Here is a 22,367-nt window from a genome sequence, read left to right on the forward strand (position 1 = left end):
TAAGGATACGAAAGATTTGATTAGGAAATGCCAGTGTATGAGTTTCCAATCGAACATACCACATAGAATTGGCCGAGATATCATAGCTAATCAATAAGCGCAAGTTGGCCGGTATAAGGAAGTATAACATGGAGACAATTGAGTATGCCGTAAAGAACGGGGGAAGCCTTAAAGCGGTGAAGAAATTGGGCATAAGCAAAAACCAGATGTATGCGCTAAGGGATAGGGTGGGCAACGTCATCACGAGGAGTTCTATACAGATCTCTACAGTAGCCAAAGTAGTCAGGACCGTATTGAGATTGGCGGTAGGGAAAAACAGTCGCACGTTCCACCAGTGACGAAGGAAGAGGTCAAGAAAGTATTAGAAACTATGAAAAGGGGGAAAGCAGCTGGAGAGGATCAGATAACTATAGATTTGTTGAAGGACAGGGGGATATAGTGCTAGAAAAACTGGCCACCCAGTATACGCAGTGCCTGGTGTCATCGACGGTACCGGAACCATGAAAGAATGCAAAAATTATCTTCATTCATTAGTAAGGGGACACTAAGCACCTTAAAAATTACAAACCAATCAGCTTGCTGTCTGTTACGTATAAGGTATTAACTAAGGCAATCACTAATAGAATCAGGAAAACTTTAGATTGCAATCAAGCAAAATATCAAGCAGGTTTTCGGAAACGGTACTCTACTATCGATCATATCCATACCATCAACCAGGTGATAGAAAAATGCTCGGAATATAACCAGCCCTTATACATAGCATTCATTGATTACGAAAAAGCATTTGACTCAGTTGAAACCTCGATGGTGATGCAGGCATTGCGAAATCAGGGGATAGACGAGCCGTACGTGAAAGGGCTGGAAGATATATATAGTGGCTGAACAGCAACCATAGTTCTGCATAAAGAAAGTAAAAATATTCCCATGAAGAAAGGTGTTAGGCAAGGAGACACAATCTCCCCAGTACTATTCACAGCTTGTTTAGAGGAAGTATTCAAAGACTTGGAATGGGAGCAGTTAGGGATAAGGGTAAATGGAGAATACCTGAGTAATCTGCGATTTGCTGATGACATTGCCTTGCTAAGTAACTCGGGGGATGAACTGCAAATAATGATTGATGACCAAGAGAGGAAAAGTAGAAAGGTAGGCTTGAAAATCAATATGCAGAAGACTAAGGTAATGTTCAACAGCCTCGGGGAAGGAACAGCAATTTACGTTAGGTAACGAAGCACTGGAAGTAATAGGCGAATATGTCTACTTGGGACAGGTAGTAACCGCAGATTCTGACCATGAAAAAGAAATAACAAGAAAAATAAGATTTGGATGGAGCGCATTTGGCAAGCACTCACAGATTATGACTAGCAGATTACTGGTATCGCTCAAGAGGAAAGTATACAACAGTTGCATCTTAGCTGTACTCACCTATGGGGCTGAAACGTGGAGGCTAACCAAGAGGGTTCTTCTTAAGTTGAGGACAATGCAGAGGGCTATGGAACGTAAAAGGGTAGGGGTAACAGTAAGAGATAAGCGTGCAGATTGGGTCAGAGAAATAACTCAAGTTACTGACATTCTATTGGAAATTAAGAAGAAGAAATGGGCATGGGCGGAACACGTAGTGCGAAGAGAGGATAACCGATGGTCGCTTAGGGTAACAAACTGGATTCCAAGGGAAGGAAAGCGTAGCAGGCGGCGGCAGAAAGTTAGGTGGGCGGATGAGGTTAAGAAGTTTGCAGGGGTCAAGTGGATGCAGCTAGCACAGAACCGGGTTAATTGGAGAAATGTGGGAGAGGCCTTCGCCCAGCAGTAGGAATAGTCGGGCTGATGATGATGATGATTGCCTATTATCCATTCGCCACTATCACTCATGGAACATCAGTTGGCGATGGATATAAAAGGTTCACTGTATGCTATATGCTCAGAGGTGAGTGTAGGAATGGTGGTGTATTATGGAGTTGTGCTGTATTGGGCTAACCAACCCACGTTGGTTAGCTAACGTGGAGGCTAACCAAGAGAGTTCTACTTAAGTTGAGGTCAATCATCATGATGATGATGGCTCTGTAAAGCGTGGAAGCTGTGTACCATCACGAGCAGTGTGCTTATATGCTCGTGCAAGATTGCTCTAGTTTTTTACGAATGTTACATTTATGTTGCATGTATATTAGATTTATGTTGTTCAAATTTTTATGGAGACATTATGTCAATATTTGTGTGTGGCATTGCTAAAACATTAGAAAAAGGACGTTAGCAACATCAAAATAATATTCGACTGAAACAAAAATGTCATCATCATCATCAGCCTGACTATACCCACTGCAGGGTGAAGGCCTCTCCCATATTTCTCCAATTAACCCGGTTCTGTGCTAGCTGGATCCGTTTTACCCCTGCGAACTTCTTAACCTCATCCGCCCACCTGCCGCCCCCTGCTACACTTTCCTTCCCTTGGAATCCAGTTTGTTACCCTAAGCGGCCATCGGTTACCCTCTCTTCGCACTAGATGTCCTGCCCATGCCCATTTCTTCTTCTTAATTTCCACTAGAATGTCAGTAACTTGAGTTATTTCTCTGGCCCACTCTGCACGCTTCCTATCTCTTAATGTTACCCCTACCATTTTTCGTTCCATAGCCCTCTGAGTTGTCCTCAACTTAAGTAGAACCCTCTTAGTTAGCCTGCACGTTTCAGCCCCAGAAATGTAACATTGCTATGTAAACGAAATTCTAACAATGCTATAATGTTTCGGTGCTACCTGGGATGATGTGCATTACCGCATCACTCCAAATACAATTCTTTTCTGATCTCTAATCTGAGCTTAGGTTAAGCGCAGAACTGCGATTCAAGCTTGCACTTAAGGGCTAAAATGAATTGCAACACTTGAACTCTCGCAACGCCTAACAAACACTGTAACACATGATGTGCATTACCGCGTCACTCCAACTACAATTCTTTTCTGATCTCTAGTCTGAGCGTGGATTAAGCGCAGAACTGTGATTCAAGCTCGCACATAGCTGCTAAAACGAATTGCAACACCTGAAAAAATACGCCTAACAGATACTAACACATGATGTGCACTACCACGTCACTCCAACTTCAATTCTGTTCTGATCTCTAATCTGAGCGTTGGTTAAGCACAGAACTGCGATTCAAGCTCGCACATAGCAGCTAAAACGAATTGCAACACCTAAATTCATACGACTAACCTACTCTGCAACACAAGATGTGCACTACCGCATCACTCCAACTACAATACTGCTCTGATCTCTGATCTGCACGTAGGTTAAGCGCAGAACTGCGATTCAAGCTTGCACTTAAGGGCTAAAACGAATTGCAACACCTGAATTCTCACAACACCTAACAGACACTGTAACACACGATGTGCATTACCGCGTCACTCCCGCGTCACTCCAACTACAATTCTGTTCTGATCTCTAATCTGAGCGTGGTTAAGCGCAGAACTGCGATTCAAGCTCGCACATAGGGCTAAAACGAATTTCAACACCTGAATTCGTACAGCACCTAACAGACACTGTAACACATGACGTGCACTACTGCGTCACTCCAACTACAATTCTGTTTTGATCTCTGATTTGCATGTGGGTTAGGCTTAGAACAGCGATTCAAGCTTGCACATAGCGGCTAAAACGAATTGCAACACCTGAATTCTCACGCCTAACAGACACTAACACATGATATGCATTACCGCTTCACTCCGAATACAATTCTGTGCTGATCTCTAGTCTGAGTGTGGGTTAAGTGCAGAACTGCGATTCAAGCTCGCGCGTAGCTGCTAAAACGAATTGCAACACCTGAAAAAATACAATGCCTAACAGACACTGACATCATGTGCACTACAGCGTAACTCCAACTATAATTCTGTTCTGATCTCTAATCTGAGCGTGGTTAAGCGCAGAACTGTGATTCAAGCGCGCACATTGCGCTCAAGACGAATTTCAAAACTGGAATTCACACAACACCTAACAGACCCCGTAACACATGATGTGCACTGCCGTGTCACTCCAACTACAATTCTTGTCTTATCTCTGATTTGCACGTGGATTGAGCGCAGAACTGCGATTCAAGCAACACGTGAATTCACACGCCTTCAGACACTGTAACACATGATATGCATTACCGCGTCACTCCAAATACAATTCTTTTCTGATCTCGCTGAGCATGGGTTAAGCACCGAATTGCGATTCAAGCTCGCACATAGCGGCTAAAACGTATTGCAACACCTGAATTTATATAATGCCTAACATGCACAGCAACACGTGAACTACCGCGTCACTCCAACTACAATTCTGTTCTGATCTCTGATTTGCACGTGGATTAAGAGTAGAACTGCGATTCAAGTTCGCACATAAGGGAGTAAACCTGGGCCAGGGGGCGCTGCGCCGCTCTGTGCGTCAGCGCCCTCCATGGAGACCCAGTCAAAACCTCCGCGTAATGCGGCCGCGTCGTCTGCTCCCCGGCGCCTTGAAAAGCATGCTGTCGATTGCTCTGCGCTGCTTTCCAGCACGTGTTTGCACGCGCGCGCTCGGTTGTTTCTCTCCTCCTCCGGCCGCGTTCTGGCCGCCGTCGCGCTCGAACAAAGGGGAAAAAAAAAACTGGAATGAAAAGGTGACGGCGCGCTTCTTCGCAAAACTTGTGTGGAAACGGTAACTGAATGGTTGTCAGCTTTTTTTTTTTAGGTCTCGTACCGCTCGTATCTCGCACCTCTGTTTGTCACTGGCGGTGCCGCAGCAGCCATCGCGGAACCAAGTCGGCCTCAAGAAACATTTATGCGTCATTAATGCCATCATTTGGCGCTTATAAAGGAAAAACACATACGTCAATCGTTAGATCTATCCTCATGCGCGATCCTGCTTCAGGAGCTCAAAACTGCGTGTTCGCTAGATGAGATCAAAAAACAGCGCGGCTACTTGGGACAAACAGAGAGGAGAATAACGGACAAGCGCTGACTAACAACTGAAGTTTATTCGAAAAAGGCACAGGTAATATACACTTTTTTCTCAAAAACCAGGACGCATGCACTCCCAAACAAGCATCAGTCTAATCTAGTGTATATTACCTGTGCCTTTTTCAAATAAACTTCAGTTGTTAGTCAGCGCTTGTCCGTTATTCTCCTCTCTGTTTGTCCCAAGTAGCCGCGCTGTTTTTTGATCTTGCAATGCACCAACTAGCTCAGATTTCCGTTCTTCGCTAGATGAGATAACTGAACTAGGAATTGCACAGCATAGCTGTGGAATATTAAGAATACAAAGGTTACCGTGGAGAGATATCCCCGCCTGCATGGAAAGTCGTCAGGCATTTCCCTGCTCTTCGTCTCGTGGAGAGAGGAAACTGCCGCTAAAATGGCATGCCTCGGCTTCTCGTCAGTGACCTAGGTCGTTAAGAAACCCCTCATCATTAAAGGTAGATAGGTCATTGATTTCGGATGTCAGTGCCGCAGCAGCAAACTCCCCTTGACCGCTGTCAGCAGAAACCAAAGGGTAAGGCTGCATGCTTTGTGTTTTTGTAGGGAACGCGTCCTAAATGCGCCGAAAGCAGGTACCACGGCGCCAGTAGCATCGCCTAAAACATGTCCCCAAAGAGTTGAATAGGCCCCTTTCAAGTGAGCAGTCACAAATGGAAAGGAAGCTCCCCAACCAGCACCCGGAGCACTCGTCACTGTGTACACGCGTATCAATTCTCAATGAGATGGCTGGACCCTTCATTCTGTGAACAACATGGACAGAGACATCAAATCCTTCAAGATACCTCTAGCTTGCGTCTGCCTTCGAGCAAGGAATTCACGTTCACGTTTTTTTTTTTTAATGTCTGATCCTACCAACAAGCGCTCATTGAAAACAATGTCCGCGACGATCAACCATAATTTCTCGCTTTGGAAGGCACCAATAAAAACATGCTTCCAGCCAGCCTCTACGTCAGCCGGGGCACAGAAAAAAAGCAAAAATAAGAAACCCCACTAGCAAAGAGCGCCGGCTTTGCGCGCACAGACGCACTTCCATCCCCTCTCGTCCTCGCTCTCCTTCTCCCGCTCCGCGTGCACGTGCGGTTGCCTGTAGCATGCGCTCCCGAGCGAGCAGGCTGCGCAGATTCCGCAGACAGCTGTGCGCAGCGCGGGTGCGGATGCGCGTAGGTTTTGTAGTTCCTCTCCGCTCCGCTGGAAACCGAGCGCTGGCGTTGCAGAGCAAACTCCAGCTTTGGTTCCCTATAGCAGCTAAAGTGAATTGGAACACCCTAATTTTCACAACGCCTAACAGACACTAACACATGATGTGCATTGCCACGTCACTCCAAATACAAGTCTGTTCTCTCCGCTGGAAACCGAGCGCTGGCGTTGCAGAGCAAACTCCAGCTTTGGTTCCCTATAGCAGCTAAAGTGAATTGGAACACCCTAATTTTCACAACGCCTAACAGACACTAACACATGATGTGCATTACCACGTCACTCCAAATACAAGTCTGTTCTGATCTCTGATCTGCACGTGGGTTAAGCACGGAACTGCCATTCAAACACTCATATAGCACCTGACATGAATTGCAATAAGTGAATCCGAACAACGCATTACAGGCACTTTAACACATGATGTGCAGTACCGCGTCACTCCAGCTACAATTTTATTCTGATCTCTGATCTGCACTTGGATTAAGCGCAGAACTGCTATTCAAGCGGGCACATTGCACCTGACACGAATTGCAACATGTGAATTCACAGAAAGCCTTGAAATACTGTAACAGATGATGTGCATTACCGCGTCACTCCAAATACAATTCTTTTCTGATCTCTAATCTGAGCGTGGGTTAAGCGCAGAACTGCGATTCAAGCTCGCACATAGCAACTACAACGAATTGCAACACGTGAATTCATGCACAGCCTAACATACACTGCACCACATGACGTGCAATACCGTGTCACTCCAACTACAATTCTGTTTTGATCTCTGATTTGCACGTGGGTTAAGCGCAGAACACCGATTCAAGCTTGCACATAGCGGCTAAAACGAATTGCAACACCTGAATTCTTACAACGCCTAACGGACACTGTAACACATGATATGCATTGCCGCGTCTCTCGAAATACAATTGTGTTCTGATCTCCGATCTGCACGTGGGTTAAGCACAGAACCGATTCAAGCGTGCACATAGCACCTGACACAAATTGCAACAAGTGAATCCACACAATGCATTACAGGCACTGTAACACCTGATGTGCACTACAGCGTCACTCCAACTACAATACTCTTATCTCTAATTTGCACGTGGGTTAAGCGCAGAACTGCGACTCAAGCTTGCACATACCTGCTAAAATATTGCAACACGTGAATTCGTACGCCTTACAGACACAGTAACGCATGATGTGCACTACCGCGTCACTCCTACAATTCTGTTCGAGTCTCTGATCTGCGCGTGGGTTAAGTGAAAAACTGCGATTCCAGCGAGCACATTGCAGATGACACGAATTGCAATTTGTGAATTCACACGCCTAACAGACACATTGACACATGATGTGCACTACTGCATCACTCCAACTATACTTGGGTTAAGCGCAGAACTGCGATTCCAGCGCGCACATAGCGCCTAAGACGAATTGCAACACGTGAATTCACACGCCTAACAGACACATTAACACATGATGGGCACTACCGCGTGACTCCACCTACAATTCTGTTCTGATCTTTGACCTGCACGTGGGTTAAGCACAGAACTACGATTCAAGCTCGCACATAGCCGCTAAAACGAATTGCAACATGTGAATTCATACAATGCCTAACAAACCGTAACGCATGATTTGAACTACCGCGTCACTCCAACTACAATTCTATTCTGATCTCTGATCTGCACGTGGATTAAGCGAATCGCGGGCACATTACACCTCGGACGAATTTCAACACTTGAATTCACACAAAGCCTAACAGACACCATAACGCATGATGTGCACTACCGCGTCACTCCAACTACAATTCTATTCTTACCTCTGATCTGCACCTGGATTAAGCGCAGAACTGCGATCCAAGCGGGCACATTACACCTCAGACGAATTTCAACACTTGAATTCACACAAAGCTTAACAGACACTGTAACACATGATGTGCACTACCGCGTCACTCCAACTACAATTCTATTCTGATCTCTGATCTGCACTGGATTAAGCGCAGAACGGCGATTCAAGCGGGCACATTACACCTCAGACGAATTTCAACACTTGAATTCACACAAAGCTTAACAGACACTGTAACACATGATGTGCACTACTGCGTCACTCCAACTACAATTCTATTCTGATCTCTGATCTGCACTGGATTAAGCGCAGAACGGCGATTCAAGCGGGCACATTACACCTCAGACGAATTTCAACACTTGAATTCACACAAAGCTTAACAGACACTGTAACACATGATGTGCACTACCGCGTCACTCCAACTACAATTCTATTCTGATCTCTGATCTGCACTGGATTAAGCGCAGAACGGCGATTCAAGCGGGCACATTACACCTCAGACGAATTTCAACACTTGAATTCACACAAAGCTTAACAGACACTGTAACACATGATGTGCACTACCGCGTCACTCCAACTACAATTCTATTCTGATCTCTGATCTGCACTGGATTAAGCGCAGAACTGCGATCCAAGCGGGCACATTACACCTCAGACGAATTTCAACACTTGAATTCACACAAAGCTTAACAGACACTGTAACACATGATGTGCACTACCGCGTCACTCCAACTACAATTCTATTCTGATCTCTGATCTGCACTGGATTAAGCGCAGAACGGCGATTCAAGCGGGCACATTACACCTCAGACGAATTTCAACACTTGAATTCACACAAAGCTTAACAGACACTGTAACACATGATGTGCACTACCGCGTCACTCCAACTACAATTCTATTCTGATCTCTGATCTGCACTGGATTAGGCGCAGAACGGCGATTCAAGCGGGCACATTACACCTCAGACGAATTTCAACACTTGAATTCATACAAAGCCTAACAGACACCGTAACACATGATGTGCACTACCGCGTCACTACAACTTCCCATACTTGTGCACAGACACCTGCCTGTGGGGAAAAACATCTTCATCACCCACCTAGTTAAATTTTGCAAAATAATCTGCCAGACTAAGTGCACTAGTGGAGCTGCAGACATTATTTGCAAGAACGCATATTCTACAGCGGTACATCTGCCTCGCATGCAAGAGGACCGTGGTTCAAATTCCGGTGCCGTACAGTTCTCCACCGGATTAAAAAGAAAAAATTAGTTGTGGTTGAACTCTGGTTAACCCTAGTTGAATTGCGACAGCAACTTTGGAAGCTTCTTTTGCCTGCTACATTATTCCCCTATCACGCTTTATCGGTGCAAGGTGCTACCTTGTTGGGGACACTTAAGCTCATCCTTTAAGAGTATGACCCGAGAGCGTAAGCTACCAGCCCACATATAAATGAAAAGGGTTCAATGCTGCTGAACCAAACGTGGAGCGAAAGCATTAGCTGCGGGTGACCGAGCATTCTTCTTCTTCGCGGCTGTTCAAGATCAAATGTGGCCCTTCCCGGGACGACGCAATGGGCTGAAACCTGGCGCAGTATTGCCATCGCAATTGGATTGGATTGGAAAACATTTATTCACCGGCAGAAAGTGGTTCAAGGTGAGTTCTTGGTCGCGCTAGATGGCCATCAGCCCGTGGCTAACTGCGAACTCATTGGCCCGCTCCACTGCCCTGAGTTGGATCTCCGGGTCGGAGCTGAGCAGCACGGCCTCCCACTGCTCGGAAGTTAGGAGCTGAATTAGGTCCGAGGGAGGTGGATCCTCCAGACAGTTCCACAGGATGTGGTCTAGTGTGGTTCTGTCGCCGCACTTGTTACTCTGGGGGGAGTATAGCCCGGGGTACATGAGCGAAAGTACCGCCGGGTTGGGGTGGGAATGGGCTTGCAAGCGACGCGATGTGGTCTCCTGGGTCTTCGTGAGCAATTTATGCGGTGGAGGGAAGATGCGTCTTTAGAGGCGAAAGTGGTGTGTTATGTCGTGAAACGAGGTCAGGCCATCTTTTGAGAAACTCTGGTCAGAGGAGCCCACTGCCCGGCCAACGAAACCTCGGGTGTAATCGTGGGCTGCTTCGTTCCCCGGGTTGCCCGAGGGGGCCGGAACCCATAACAACTCGATCTCCCTTGTGGGGGGGGGTGTGGTGGGTGCTTGTGAGGATTTGGAGGGAGGTGGGGGAGACGCAGCCCCTCGCAAAGTTGCGTATGGCTGTTTTGGAATCACTGAAAAAAATGTCAGCTGAGGTGTTGGCTATAGCTAATGCAATGGCCGCTGCCTCCGCCGTCTCGGAGGAGGTGGTGTATATCGTGGCGGCTGTTAGGGGCGAACCGGTCCCGGTCACTGCCCCTATCGCGTACGCTTTGTGCGGTATTAGATATTCCGCCGCGTCCATGTAAGCGGCCGTGGGGTAGTCCTTTTATTTGGCTTGTAAGGCGCGGGCTCTCGCCTTGCGCCTTCCCTCGTGGTGCGTAGGGTGCATGTTCTTAGGTAGGGGTTTAACAGTAAAAAGAATCTGCGTAATGACGGAATTGCAAAACAGGTTTGGAGTGCAACCTGGAGCCAGTGAACACCTCCGGCAACGCACTCGCTCACCAGAACAGGAGTTGGCCACCCTGGTGCAGTGACTGGCCGCAACCTCCCTTGATTAGTCCAATAAAACCTCGCCCCTCAGTCATCAGCGGTTGCGGAACAACTGACCACGGCGGTGATCAGACCTTTGATGCTGCGGGGAGTGCTAAGAATCTCCGGCTCCGGACAGACCGCCGTTAAAAACTGACCGTGCCAACGTTTAATGCTAGAATACTAACTAGTGAGGCTAGTTTAGCAGTGCTGTTAGAGGAACTAGAGGGCATTAAATGGGATGTCATAGTGCTAAGTGAGGTTAGGAGGCTGAATGAGGCATATACTGTGCTGAAGGATGGGCATGTACTGTGTTATCGAGGTTTACCGGAGTGGCGAGAGCTAGGAGTAGGTTTCCTTGTCAATAAGTATATGGCGGGTAATATAGATGAATTCTATAGTATTAATGGGAGGGTGGCAGGCATCGCAATTAGGCTTAATAAGCGGTAAAAACTGAAGGTTGTACAGGCCTATGCACCTACATGTAGTTATGATGACCAGGCAGTTGAAAGCTTCTACGATGATGTAGAATCGGCAATGCGAAACGTAAAGATGCAGTATAGTATAATAATGGGCAACTTCAATGCCAAGGTAAGGAAAAAGCAGGCAGAAGACCAGGCAGTAGGTGTCTATGGCATTGTCTCTTAGGAATAGCAGGGGGGAATTGCTAGTTGAGTTTGCAGAGCGCAATAACTTACGAATCATGAATACCTTCTTCAGCAAACGGAAGAACCGGAAATGGACATGAAAAAGTCCTAACGGGGAAACTAAAAATGAAATTGACTTCATACTGTGTTCAACCCCCGCCATTATGCAAGATGTAGAGGTGATCAGGAAAGTGCGATGTAGTGACCACAGGATGGTGAGGTTCCAAATTAGCCTAAATCTGAAGAAGGAACGCAACAGATTAGTAAGAAAGAAACCCATCAACGAATTAGCGGTGAGGGGGAGGGCAGAAGAGTTCAAGATCTCGCTACAGAAGAGGTATTCAGCTCTAACTGAGGATGGCGACATTACCCTAGAAGCAATGAACAATACTTTCAGAGATATCGTTACTGAGAGCACTGCAGAAGTAGGCGGTAGGATAGTTAGAGAGGATACCGATAAGCTGTCTAAGGATACGAAAGATTTGATTAGGAAACGCCAGTGTATGAGTTTCCAATCGAACATACCACATAGAATTGCCCGAGATATCATAGCTAATCAATAAGCGCAAGTTGGCCGGTATAAGGAAGTATAACATGGAGACAATTGAGCATGCTGTAAAGAAGGGGGAAGCCTCAAAGCGGTAAAGAAGAAATTGGGCATACTCAAAAACCAGATGTATGTGTTAAGGAACAAGGCAAGCAACGTCATCACGAATATGGACAAAGATAGTCAAAGTAGCTGAGGAGTTCTATACTGATCTCTACAGCAGCCAAAGTAGTCAGGACCGTAACGAGATTGGCGGCAGGGAAAAACAGTCAGACTTTCCACCAGTGACGAAGGACGAGGTCAAGAAAGCATTAGAAACTATGAAAAAAGGGAAATTAGCTGGAGAGGATCAGACAACTGCAGATTTGTTAAAGAACGAGGAGGATATTGTGCTAGAAAAACTGGCCACTCTGTATACGCAGTGCCCGGTGTCATCGACGGTACCGGAACCATGGAAGAATGCAAACATTATCCTCGTTGATATCAAAGGGTGACTCTAAGGACCTGAAAAATTACAGACCAATCAGTTTACTGTCTGTTACGTATAAGGTATTTACTATGGTAATCGCTAATAGAATCAGGACAACCTTAGACTGCAATCAAGCAAAGGATCAAGCAGGTTTTCAGAAACGGTACTCTACTATCGATCATATCCATACCATCAACCAGGTGATAGAAAAATGCTCGGAATATAACCAGCCCTTATACATAGCATTCATTGATTACGAAAAAGCATTTGACTCAGTTGAAACCTCGATGGTGATGCAGGCATTGCGAAATCAGGGGATAGACGAGCCGTACGTGAAAGGGCTGGAAGATATATATAGTGGCTGAACAGCAACCATAGTTCTGCATAAAGAAAGTAAAAATATTCCCATGAAGAAAGGTGTTAGGCAAGGAGACACAATCTCCCCAGTACTATTCACAGCTTATTTAGAGGAAGTATTCAAAGACTTGGAATGGGAGCAGTTAGGGATAAGGGTAAATGGAGAATACCTGAGTAATCTGCGATTTGCTGATGACATTGCCTTGCTAAGTAATTCGGGGGATGAACTGCAAATAATGATTGATGACCAAGAGAGGAAAAGTAGAAAGGTAGGCTTGAAAATCAATATGCAGAAGACTAAGGTAATGTTCAACAGCCTCGGGGAAGGAACAGCAATTTACGTTAGGTAACGAAGCACTGGAAGTAATAGGCGAATATGTCTACTTGGGACAGGTAGTAACCGCAGATTCTGACCATGAAAAAGAAATAACAAGAAAAATAAGATTTGGATGGAGTGCATTTGGCAAGCACTCACAGATTATGACTAGCAGATTACTGGTATCGCTCAAGAGGAAAGTATACAACAGTTGCATCTTAGCTGTACTCACCTATGGGGCTGAAACGTGGAGGCTAACCAAGAGAGTTCTACTTAAGTTGAGGACAACCCAGAGGGCTATGGAACGAAAAATGGTAGGGGTAACATTAAGAGATAGAAAGCGTGCAGAGTGGGTCAGAGAAATAACTCAAGTTAGCGACATTCTAGTGGAAATTAAGAAGAAGAAATGGACATGGGCAGGACATGTAGTGCGAAGAGAGGATAACCGATGGTCGCTGAGGGTAACAAACTGGATTCCAAGGGAAGGAAAGCGTAGCAGGGGGCGGCAGAAAGTTAGGTGGGCGAATGAGGTTAAGAAGTTCGCAGGGGTAAAGCGGATGCGGCTAGCACAGAACCAGGTTAATTGGAGAAATATGGGAGAGGCCTTCGCCCTGCAGTGGGTATAGTCAGGCTGATGATGATGATGATTCTAAACACTTCATTTTCACTCGTAAAACAAGCTCAGCGACCTTGTGTTTGGCGGAAGATGGCCTTAGTTGCCTATGTGCCAAAACATCCAACACAACACTCTAAATTTATGCCGAGCATTGTTGGGGCGAAAATGCTTAGGAAGAAGTTTGTAAAATTATAAGATATTACATTCGTTGTCAAGCATGAGGCAGACAAACTTTGTGAAGGCATGCATGTACTAGTAGGGGAGTTTTGCCAAATGTAGACAAATGTAGTGACAGTCAAGTCTTCTGTGGGAGATATGTGTCTTCACCAACACATCCGCAAGCACTTGATAGTTTTCCACTTTATTTAAGCTTCAGTGTCATAATGTCATTTGCATTATTTCCAGCATGGTATTGTTATAGGTGTGGTGAACATATAGTTTAAAAACAGAGAGAGGAAGACAGAGCAGGGTGTGTGTATTCTAAGTTTGTGCCATTGTCATAAGTGTTATTTGACGGACTCAAGTCAATCTTATTGGTGAAAATGCTGGATTGTACTACCACTTCCTGCTCCGGCATTTCCACCAGTCAGACGACGCGGTAGGGTTATAACGATGCGGAATATGGACCCAGGTGCTAGCTTTCAGTTTATTTGAACCAACCAGCCAGGATTGTCATCCTGCCCCCCTCTTCTTTTGTTTGTTGTACAATAGATGGGAAGCTGTACAAACATTGTTGCTTTATTGTAGGTGTGAAGCTGCGATGACAGTAGGATGATTTTAGACAAAATCATGGCTGGTTGGTTCAATTCTGTTTTATTTCAGAAACATCAACATTGAATAGAAAATACAGAAGGTAAATATGCAGTAGGAAGTCCCAAGGTAAGAAAGCTGTAAGCCTATAATATTACCTAAACAGGGGCTGAACCACACATCACTCCCATCGGTTGAGAGTGATGTGATTGTATCATAATCGACCTCAGTATGTCAAAGTATGCAAGGAAATGTGGAAAGTGGCAATAGGAAGACAGAGAGTTATACAAGAATGAAGTAGGGCAACATGAATTCCCGGCTATAAGGAAAGCACTGTGAGAACTTGTACGTGCGCAAAAAGAAAGAAGATGACAGGAGGAATTGATTTTTTTAACAGAAAAATTTTGCTTGATTGTTTTATGACCTTTAGTAATGATCTCTGAAAAGTTGTAGGCAGAAAACTAGACCATGCTTATCAATTAGGTTTTACTTTCAGCAAAAAAATTACATGCTTTTCAATTTCATATGTCACTACCTGATGACTGGGGATAACCAGTTAGCAGTTAGTTTTTTCCAGCCAGAAATTCACAATCAAAAACACAGTGGAAAGCACGCCCTTCAGCCAGTGATGTCATTCTGGTCAATCCCATGACTTGAAAACTACTACGGCGCTAAGAAGAAAGAGGATGACCCCACACCTAGTATGCGCATTGGTGTCCTCCTTCTTTGCACTGTAGATGTTTTCAAGCACCTGCAGTTCCACACTGGAAGACTAGGACAATGTCATGAAAATCTGCCTTTGGCTAAAGAGGTTGCTTCATAATGGAGTTGTATCTAAAAAATTTGCACAGCAGATCTGTAGCTGTGCCCAATTTTAACTTTAGAGGCAGTTGTCTTAGAGCCTCATTCATTAATAAGGAATGTAAAATACATTGGTGTGTCTGTTATTGGTAAGTCAGTGTTTATGACTGTGCTGAAGTAAAGTAAAAAACAGAAGACACTGCTTGCCAATTACGAGAATGTCTACGCACTATATTTTAGGTGAATACATGTTTAAAAGCATGATGTCGCCTGTCTACCACTTCTAAAGGCTCTCTCCGCCATAGAAGCAGTGTTGAAACTCTTTAATAAAATTTGGACTTAATATGGGAAAAGGCCATAACAGTACCCTTTCTAAAACCAAATTAACCGCAAAGTCATAGCAGTTACAGACCTCTTACTAACTGTATTGCAAAATCCTTCAAAAGCATTGTAAACATCAGACTCACCTTTGTTCTCGAAACCCGGCAACTTTTGGGTGCACATCAGTGTGGCTTTAAAAAATCACGTTCAACAACTTATCATCTTGTCCGTCTCGAAAACACAATTTGGGAGGCGTTCAGCCCCAGGCAGCACTTTGACCTGGAGAAGGCTTATGACACCATGTGGAGGTTTCTCCGCGACCTAGCAGATCTGTGGCAGGACGCTGCCCTGAACTGCCTGGACGACTTCCTGGTTAATCGTTCATATCAAAGGCACTTTTCTCCATGACTTTCACACAAGAAAATGCCGTACCACAGGGGTGCATCCTAAGCACAACACTCTTCATAGTAAAAGTGAATGCCATAGCTAAAGCAAGTCCATGTATTACATTCACGTAGATGACCTGCAAATAGCATGCAATCCCTCAAGCATTTCTACATGTGAGAGACAAATACAAATTACTTTAATAAACTAGCTACCTGGGCAGACCGCAATGTATTTAAGTTTCCCCCAAAAAACAGCAGCCAATGTGTTCTTATTAAGACCAGGCTAACAGATAAATCCCCCGCTTCACCTCAACCAAACCATCTACCAGTGAAACAAGAAAATAGATTTTTAGGTATCACACCGGACAAAAAACTTACATTTAGTCCCCACATAACCTGAACACGAAAGCTACCGAAGCCCTTGATGTACAGACATCCTCAAAATCCATTCTCAACCAAAACATCTCTGTCATTCAATAGTCACGAAAGGTCCATCTAGAACAAGTTTTAACAACAAGCTCCTGCTGATTAAGCCTTGCTTTGATATATAAGGCCAACTATTGCCCCCAAACCGTAAACCACTCCCACCATAGTACACCCTCTCTGCAGTTTTTGACCTCACACTAACGCAGTTGCAGAAAACACACATACCACATGAGCATACGATGCACTGGCACTAAAAGAAAAATATAGACATCACATTTTATATAGATGGCTCAAAAGCTGATAGTTGGTAGTGCAATAGTACAGGACAAAACTGAGAATACAATACAACTGTCTCACTGTGTGTCAGCTTTTGCTGAGAATGTTAAAATGCTTGTGTTGGGGAGAAAATATTGGATGAGAACATCAAAAATGGCATCATTTTGTATTGCAAAGATTCTTTAAGTGTCATCACTGCAGTAAGCTCCAAAAATGCTGTTGAATCGCTGATAAGAAGCATTATACACAACACGGTAAGATAACATGAAAACATAAAATAATTGTATTAGGGGCAATGAAAGAGCAGATGTGTGTGCTGCACGTGCAAAGAAAACATGCCACTGCATGAAGTTAGCGTGCAGCAAACTAAGTGGCAGGCTGCTTGGGAAAATGAAGCAACAAGCTTCGCTCCATAAAGCCCATGTTACGAGAATGGAAATCATGTCAACATCAGAAACGATTCATTGAGATAATATTGTCTCCTACGCGTAGAATATACACACATCATCCATAATTCAACCCTGGGTGTGAACTCCAGAAGAGGGCTGGTTGGTACATGTTGAAGAATCGAGTAAAACAGCACGAGGCAAGACAGACCACGTGAGGGACAGCACATTTGGCTCTCTCTCATGTGGCCTGTCTTATGTGTAATAATAAGCTCACAGTTAACCACATTTTAATCTCATGCTCATAGCACGAGGAACTTAGGGGAAGACATTTTACTGTATTACAATGAACTCATTCCATTTCATCCTGCATTGCTTTTAACATAGGCTAGCTTAACAGACCATCTAACCTTGTGTTTGGTGCGTGATAGCCACAGTTGCTTGTGTGCCTTAAAATTCCATACAATCTAACCTAATGTAGCACCAACTAGACTCATGGCAAGGCTGACATAGCTTTTCATTTGGTTGAGCCTGTCCACTACTTTGTGCATTCGACCTAGTAATTATGGACAGAACTGAGGCGATTTGCACAGAGCATGTTCCAGCAATGAATCTGACTTGTACTTCTGTGGTTTGCCAGCCAAGACACCACAAATTGTGGGCAACACTCACCTAACTTCTTGTTTGTTTCAAAAGTCTTTTAGAAGTAATGGGACATTTCATGCTTTCAAAGGGCAAGAGCAAGGTAACATCAGAGAGCAAGACATTGCTGTCAAAATTGTAGATGGCACTTTGTGCCACTCAGCTGCAATGAGGCGAAAGCCGCTATTGAGTGATGGTCCGAATCCTTCCACTACGGCACCTCTTTCTCTCTTTTTTCACTCCCACCTTCTTCCTTTTATTTACGGTTTGGTTAAGGTGTTCGCAGAGAATTGTGACAGATACTGCACCTTTTCTTTCCTGTGAACCAATTTGAAATGCCGCTAATGCCTGCTGTACAGCATCTGCTTCTGTATGCTATGCGGTGCAATGTTTGAGGAAGCACCAAATGAAAGGCGCACCTGGCATGCGCAGTGCGAGACCTCAGTTGTGACTACTGGCTACTAGTGACTTGTCTACTGGCTAGAGTTTGTGACACATACTGCTTCTTTTCTTTCCTGTAAACCAATTTGAAATGCTGCTGATGACTGCGTCTATATGCTGTGTGGAGCGGTGTTCGGGGAAGCGCCAAATGAAAGCCGCCGGATCGGACGCCCGGCGGGGTCAGCTTCATATATGCATGAATCGTCTTGTGATGTCATCATTAATTTCAAGGTGTGACATACTACACCACTGAAGACATCACTAATTTTGTGGGGTTTAATAGAGGAATAAATGCGTTTTTCCCACTTAGACGCGGCTGACAGTCCAAATCGCCGACCCCACCCAGGGATCACATGCATTAGCGAGTGTTCGTCGACCACTGCGGGCCATGCTCTTTGGAACAAAGGAACAACATGTGCTAACAAAAAACAGGCATTTATTGCTGCAATAGTAACAATGCCAGCTAGCAATAAAACGCGCTAATGAATCTAGGTCGTCCGACTCACCAGCAGGGCTACGGGCGAATGTTCGCCCACGCTCTGGAAGGGGATAATCTCCAAGGCCAGACAGGGCAACCAGGCTGGAAAAGTCACACCAGGCTTTGCCTCGCCGGCGACTGCAGAGTGCCGCCAGGATGCATCTGTTCCCGTTGAGTCCCCAAGCCGAAGAGACTTGGCTTTACCCACGTGCGCAGTGACAAGACCAGGGGTGGCACTTGTGCTGCCACAACGCTGGCGCCATCTCGTGATAGCTAGAGTAACTATCGCGGGGGAAAGCAGACTTTAAAGAGAATGAGGGGAGATCGTTCCCCACATCCCCCCAACCTTAAATGGACCCACGTGCCTGTAAGTACATGCTGGAGATGTCTTTAGGAACTTGTACTTGAGGCGGGACCTTCCAGCAGAGGTAGCACCGTCGACGTCCTCATGCACCGACGGTAGCGTGAAGGTTTCCGCAGGATGGTTAGCATGTCATGTGGGCTTCAGTGTCCGCACGTCGGTATGCAGTGAGGCCCGGTCGAAAACTACAGCCTTGTGTGCGTAGAGGTGGCGCCGATGTCTGGAAGGCAGATGCAGACGACGCCAGAGAGGGTACCAAGCCAAGCCAGGTGCTGGTACGGCGCAACACTAGGGATCACGGGAAGTGGACCATGTGTCCACAGGGCCCACGAGACCGGCTGAAAGCTGCAGGCCAGGATTCTGCAATGATGCGTAAGGTTGCACGGTTGCATCTTTACACCAGGGTAGCAAGCCAGTGTGAGTGCTGACTGGTCTCGCCATGTGTGGCCCAAGTGGATGTGCCGAACAGGATACAGGCAGCTCTGTTGCAGCAGACGGCAGCGAGACGATGTGCAGAGGGCAGTAAGCCGGGGTAGCTCCAGTGAACCCGCATAACTGCTGGAACGCTCTCCGTATGCCTTTACTGTAAGTCACGAGAGGCGGCACCGGCATCCACATGGGCCTCATGGCTCCGTACAAAACTCGCTAGCAAAATGTGTCATGTGGCTATAAAACGCAAAGTTCAAGTGAACAAAGCCTTTTCTTGAGTTGAATGAGACTTCTCAGTTCATGCGAAGGTACTAAAAAAAATAAGTGGGCAGCAATGTGCTCCTGCTCTACACCACCACGGACTTGGCGGTTGTCACTTCTGATGTGGTACAGGATGCTATGAAAGCCTTAGGCCTAGCAGCCACTATGACAAAGTCCGCCTTCAAAAAAAAACAAAAAAGCCCTGTAAAGGGTTATATGCACAGCCGCGAGGAGACATCGGCTCGGTGGTATAGTCCTACTCCGCTCACCACACGAAGCAGATTTGCGATCGGTGCCCCACCATCTCAGACAGTGCCGGGATGCCCGGTGCTGAGGTGCAATACCAGCAAGCTCGTAGTGGTACGCGCGGCCCCAGGCCACTCTGCTCCCTGAGCCCGCGACTCCCGGAGTTGCAAAAAAAGACGGAAGAGAGAATATGTACAGGAAAACTCTGTCCACCCACGCGGCTTCCGTACTCACTCGCTTCAGACCACAACTCCACGGGTGCTAGACCTCGCACTCCCTTGAAGTGGACCACGTTGTCCTCAAATTGAAGAAAGTTCTTCAGAGGATAACAAAAATTGCCTGAGCATGTAGAAAAGTTCAAACATGCTGCAGCAGAGGTCACCTCGCACTCAAGAAAGCATGCCGCAGGGCCTAGCGATCAAAATTCACTCTAGGCCTAGCACTTGTCATGTCTGGACAAAGAACGTTCCTTGAACCGAACAAACAATCGTCCAATGTTCCAAGAGCGGCCCCACGTTGGGCGCCAGATGTGATGTTTAATAGGAGGATAAATGCATTTTCCCCGCTTAGTCGCGGCTGACAGTCCAAACCACCAACCCCACCCAGTGATCACGTGCACTAGCGAGTGCTCGCCAACCACTGCGGGCCGTGCTCTTGGGAACAAAGGAACAACACATGCTGACAACAAACAGGCATTTATTGCTGCAATAACAACAATGCCAACTAGCAATAAAATATGCAGAGCTTATCCCACGCTAGAGCAGGGGATAAGCTCTGAGGCGGCAAAAGTCACGCAAGGCTTTGCCGCCAGGATGCGTCCGTTCACGTCGAGTCCCCAAGCCGAAGAGAGTTGGCTTTACCACAGTGACAAGACCAGGGGTGGCACTTGTGCTGCCGTGATGGTGGCGCCATTTTGTAATAGCTAGAGTAACTACCGCGGGGGAAAGCCAACTTTAAAGAGAACGAGGGGAGATCATTCCCCACAATTTCAAGGCACGACATACTACACCACTGATGACGTCATCATTAATTTCAAGGCACAACGTACTGCACCACTGATGACATCATTAATTTCAAGGCACGACATGCTACACCTCTGATGATGTCATCATTTATTTCAAGGTATGAAATATTACACCACTGATGATGTCATCAATTTCAAGGTACGACATACTATACCACTGGTGACATCATCATACTGAAGCATTACGGATGGACTGACATGATCGTGGCTGTGAGCATGAGCCATTAAAGACTTTCACCTTAATACCCAGACCAAAGATGCAGCCTACATGAGTTTTAAGAGTGTACAAAGCAATGTACAAGCGAACATTCAGCGTTATGTGACAAATCTGTGTTACCGGTATTGGTAGTGCATTCTTCTTTTAAGTTTGTCTGTGGGCTCCTGATGGCTGCTCTAGTGTGGGAGGGTGGCTTATAAGGGAGATTACCGCTCAGCATCGCCCACTAGAAATTCTGGAGGCTGCATACACAGACTTGCATGCACAAAGACCACAGCTGGGAGAGGACTATGAGGGTCTTTTGGGGAAGCTTCCTGGAGGGGTCATCATCCCAAACTTGTCTTTTGAGCCCAGTTGTGTGACGAGTGCTTCCTGCACCTTGCAGCCCTCGGTGCGGCTGACACCGACGACCATCCTCTACTCGGGCAAGTCCCCCGATGGCAGCCACCTGCTGGTGAGTACACTGCCACTCTGCAATGCAAATTTCAACCAGATTTTTATTTTCTGTATGAGCAGAAAGGGAAGGCGGAATTTCAAAAGGCACCCTAAGAGCGCCTCCTTCGGTGAATTTTAACGCCGAAAATGTGCTGTCGGCATTGGCATTGTGAGCGACAAATCACGAGTATGGTAGGCCAGTCACTGGCTGGGTTGCACGTTTGCCAGGAGCTGCTAACCTCTCCTTGATACCAGAATCAGCCACATTCATAAGGATCGGTTAAAGTGGGGTCTACACTACCTCCCTTGAAGTGTCCCCCCAAATATTTTTAATATATTTCACTAAGTGGTCCTTATTTACGGCATATTTAAACATTCACCAAAAGAGGGCTTTAAGACATCCGTACTGAGGTTAGGAGTCTTCTAAAATTTGGCCCTAAGTGAGATTTTGCTGTTATGGAAAGCTCATCCAGGGATCTGACCTGCACAAAAGTTGAGACTGAAAGCATAGCAAGTTTACATACAGATCCTATGTCAAATAAAAAATGGGCCAGATCGTGTTGATGTACACAGATCAAAATGAGCCAAATCCACTCGTAAGCATCTTTTTTTGTCAGCTTGCATGTGGTTTTGTCAACGTGGTTTCATTTATTCCTTTGCCAACACTACTTTTTCATTGACTGCAAAAGGGGCAGAGAGAAGTCTGAACCCAGAATGGTAATGATGGCATCATTAGCCCCAGCACTGATGAAGCAAGGATGAGCCGCATCTACAGTTAACATTAGTTGGGCTAGTTATTGTGGCCTTTCTAAATTCATTGTTACTAGCCTAATAGCAGAGATAGGCAGGAAACAGCAATGCTAGCTGTT

The 22,367-nt window shown here is 45.8% G+C and overlaps 1 protein-coding gene across 3 annotated transcripts in view; it reads left to right on the top strand.

Annotated features, from left to right (window-relative positions):
* LOC146194153 (branched-chain alpha-ketoacid dehydrogenase kinase-like) overlaps positions 1-22,367 on the top strand; it is an 84,346-nt gene that overhangs the window by 17,678 nt on the left and 44,301 nt on the right. For all 3 annotated transcript variants that reach the window (XM_084597264.1, XM_084597265.1, XM_084597266.1), the window contains one exon: positions 21,449-21,517. In XM_084597264.1, coding sequence (XP_084453390.1) covers positions 21,449-21,517 — 69 coding nt within the window. The remainder of the gene's footprint in view (positions 1-21,448; positions 21,518-22,367) is intronic.

The sequence above is a fragment of the Amblyomma maculatum genome, chromosome 3 (genome assembly GCF_055883805.1).
Source record: "Amblyomma maculatum isolate TAMU_Amacu chromosome 3, ASM5588380v1, whole genome shotgun sequence".
NCBI classification, from domain to species: Eukaryota; Metazoa; Arthropoda; class Arachnida; order Ixodida; family Ixodidae; genus Amblyomma; species Amblyomma maculatum.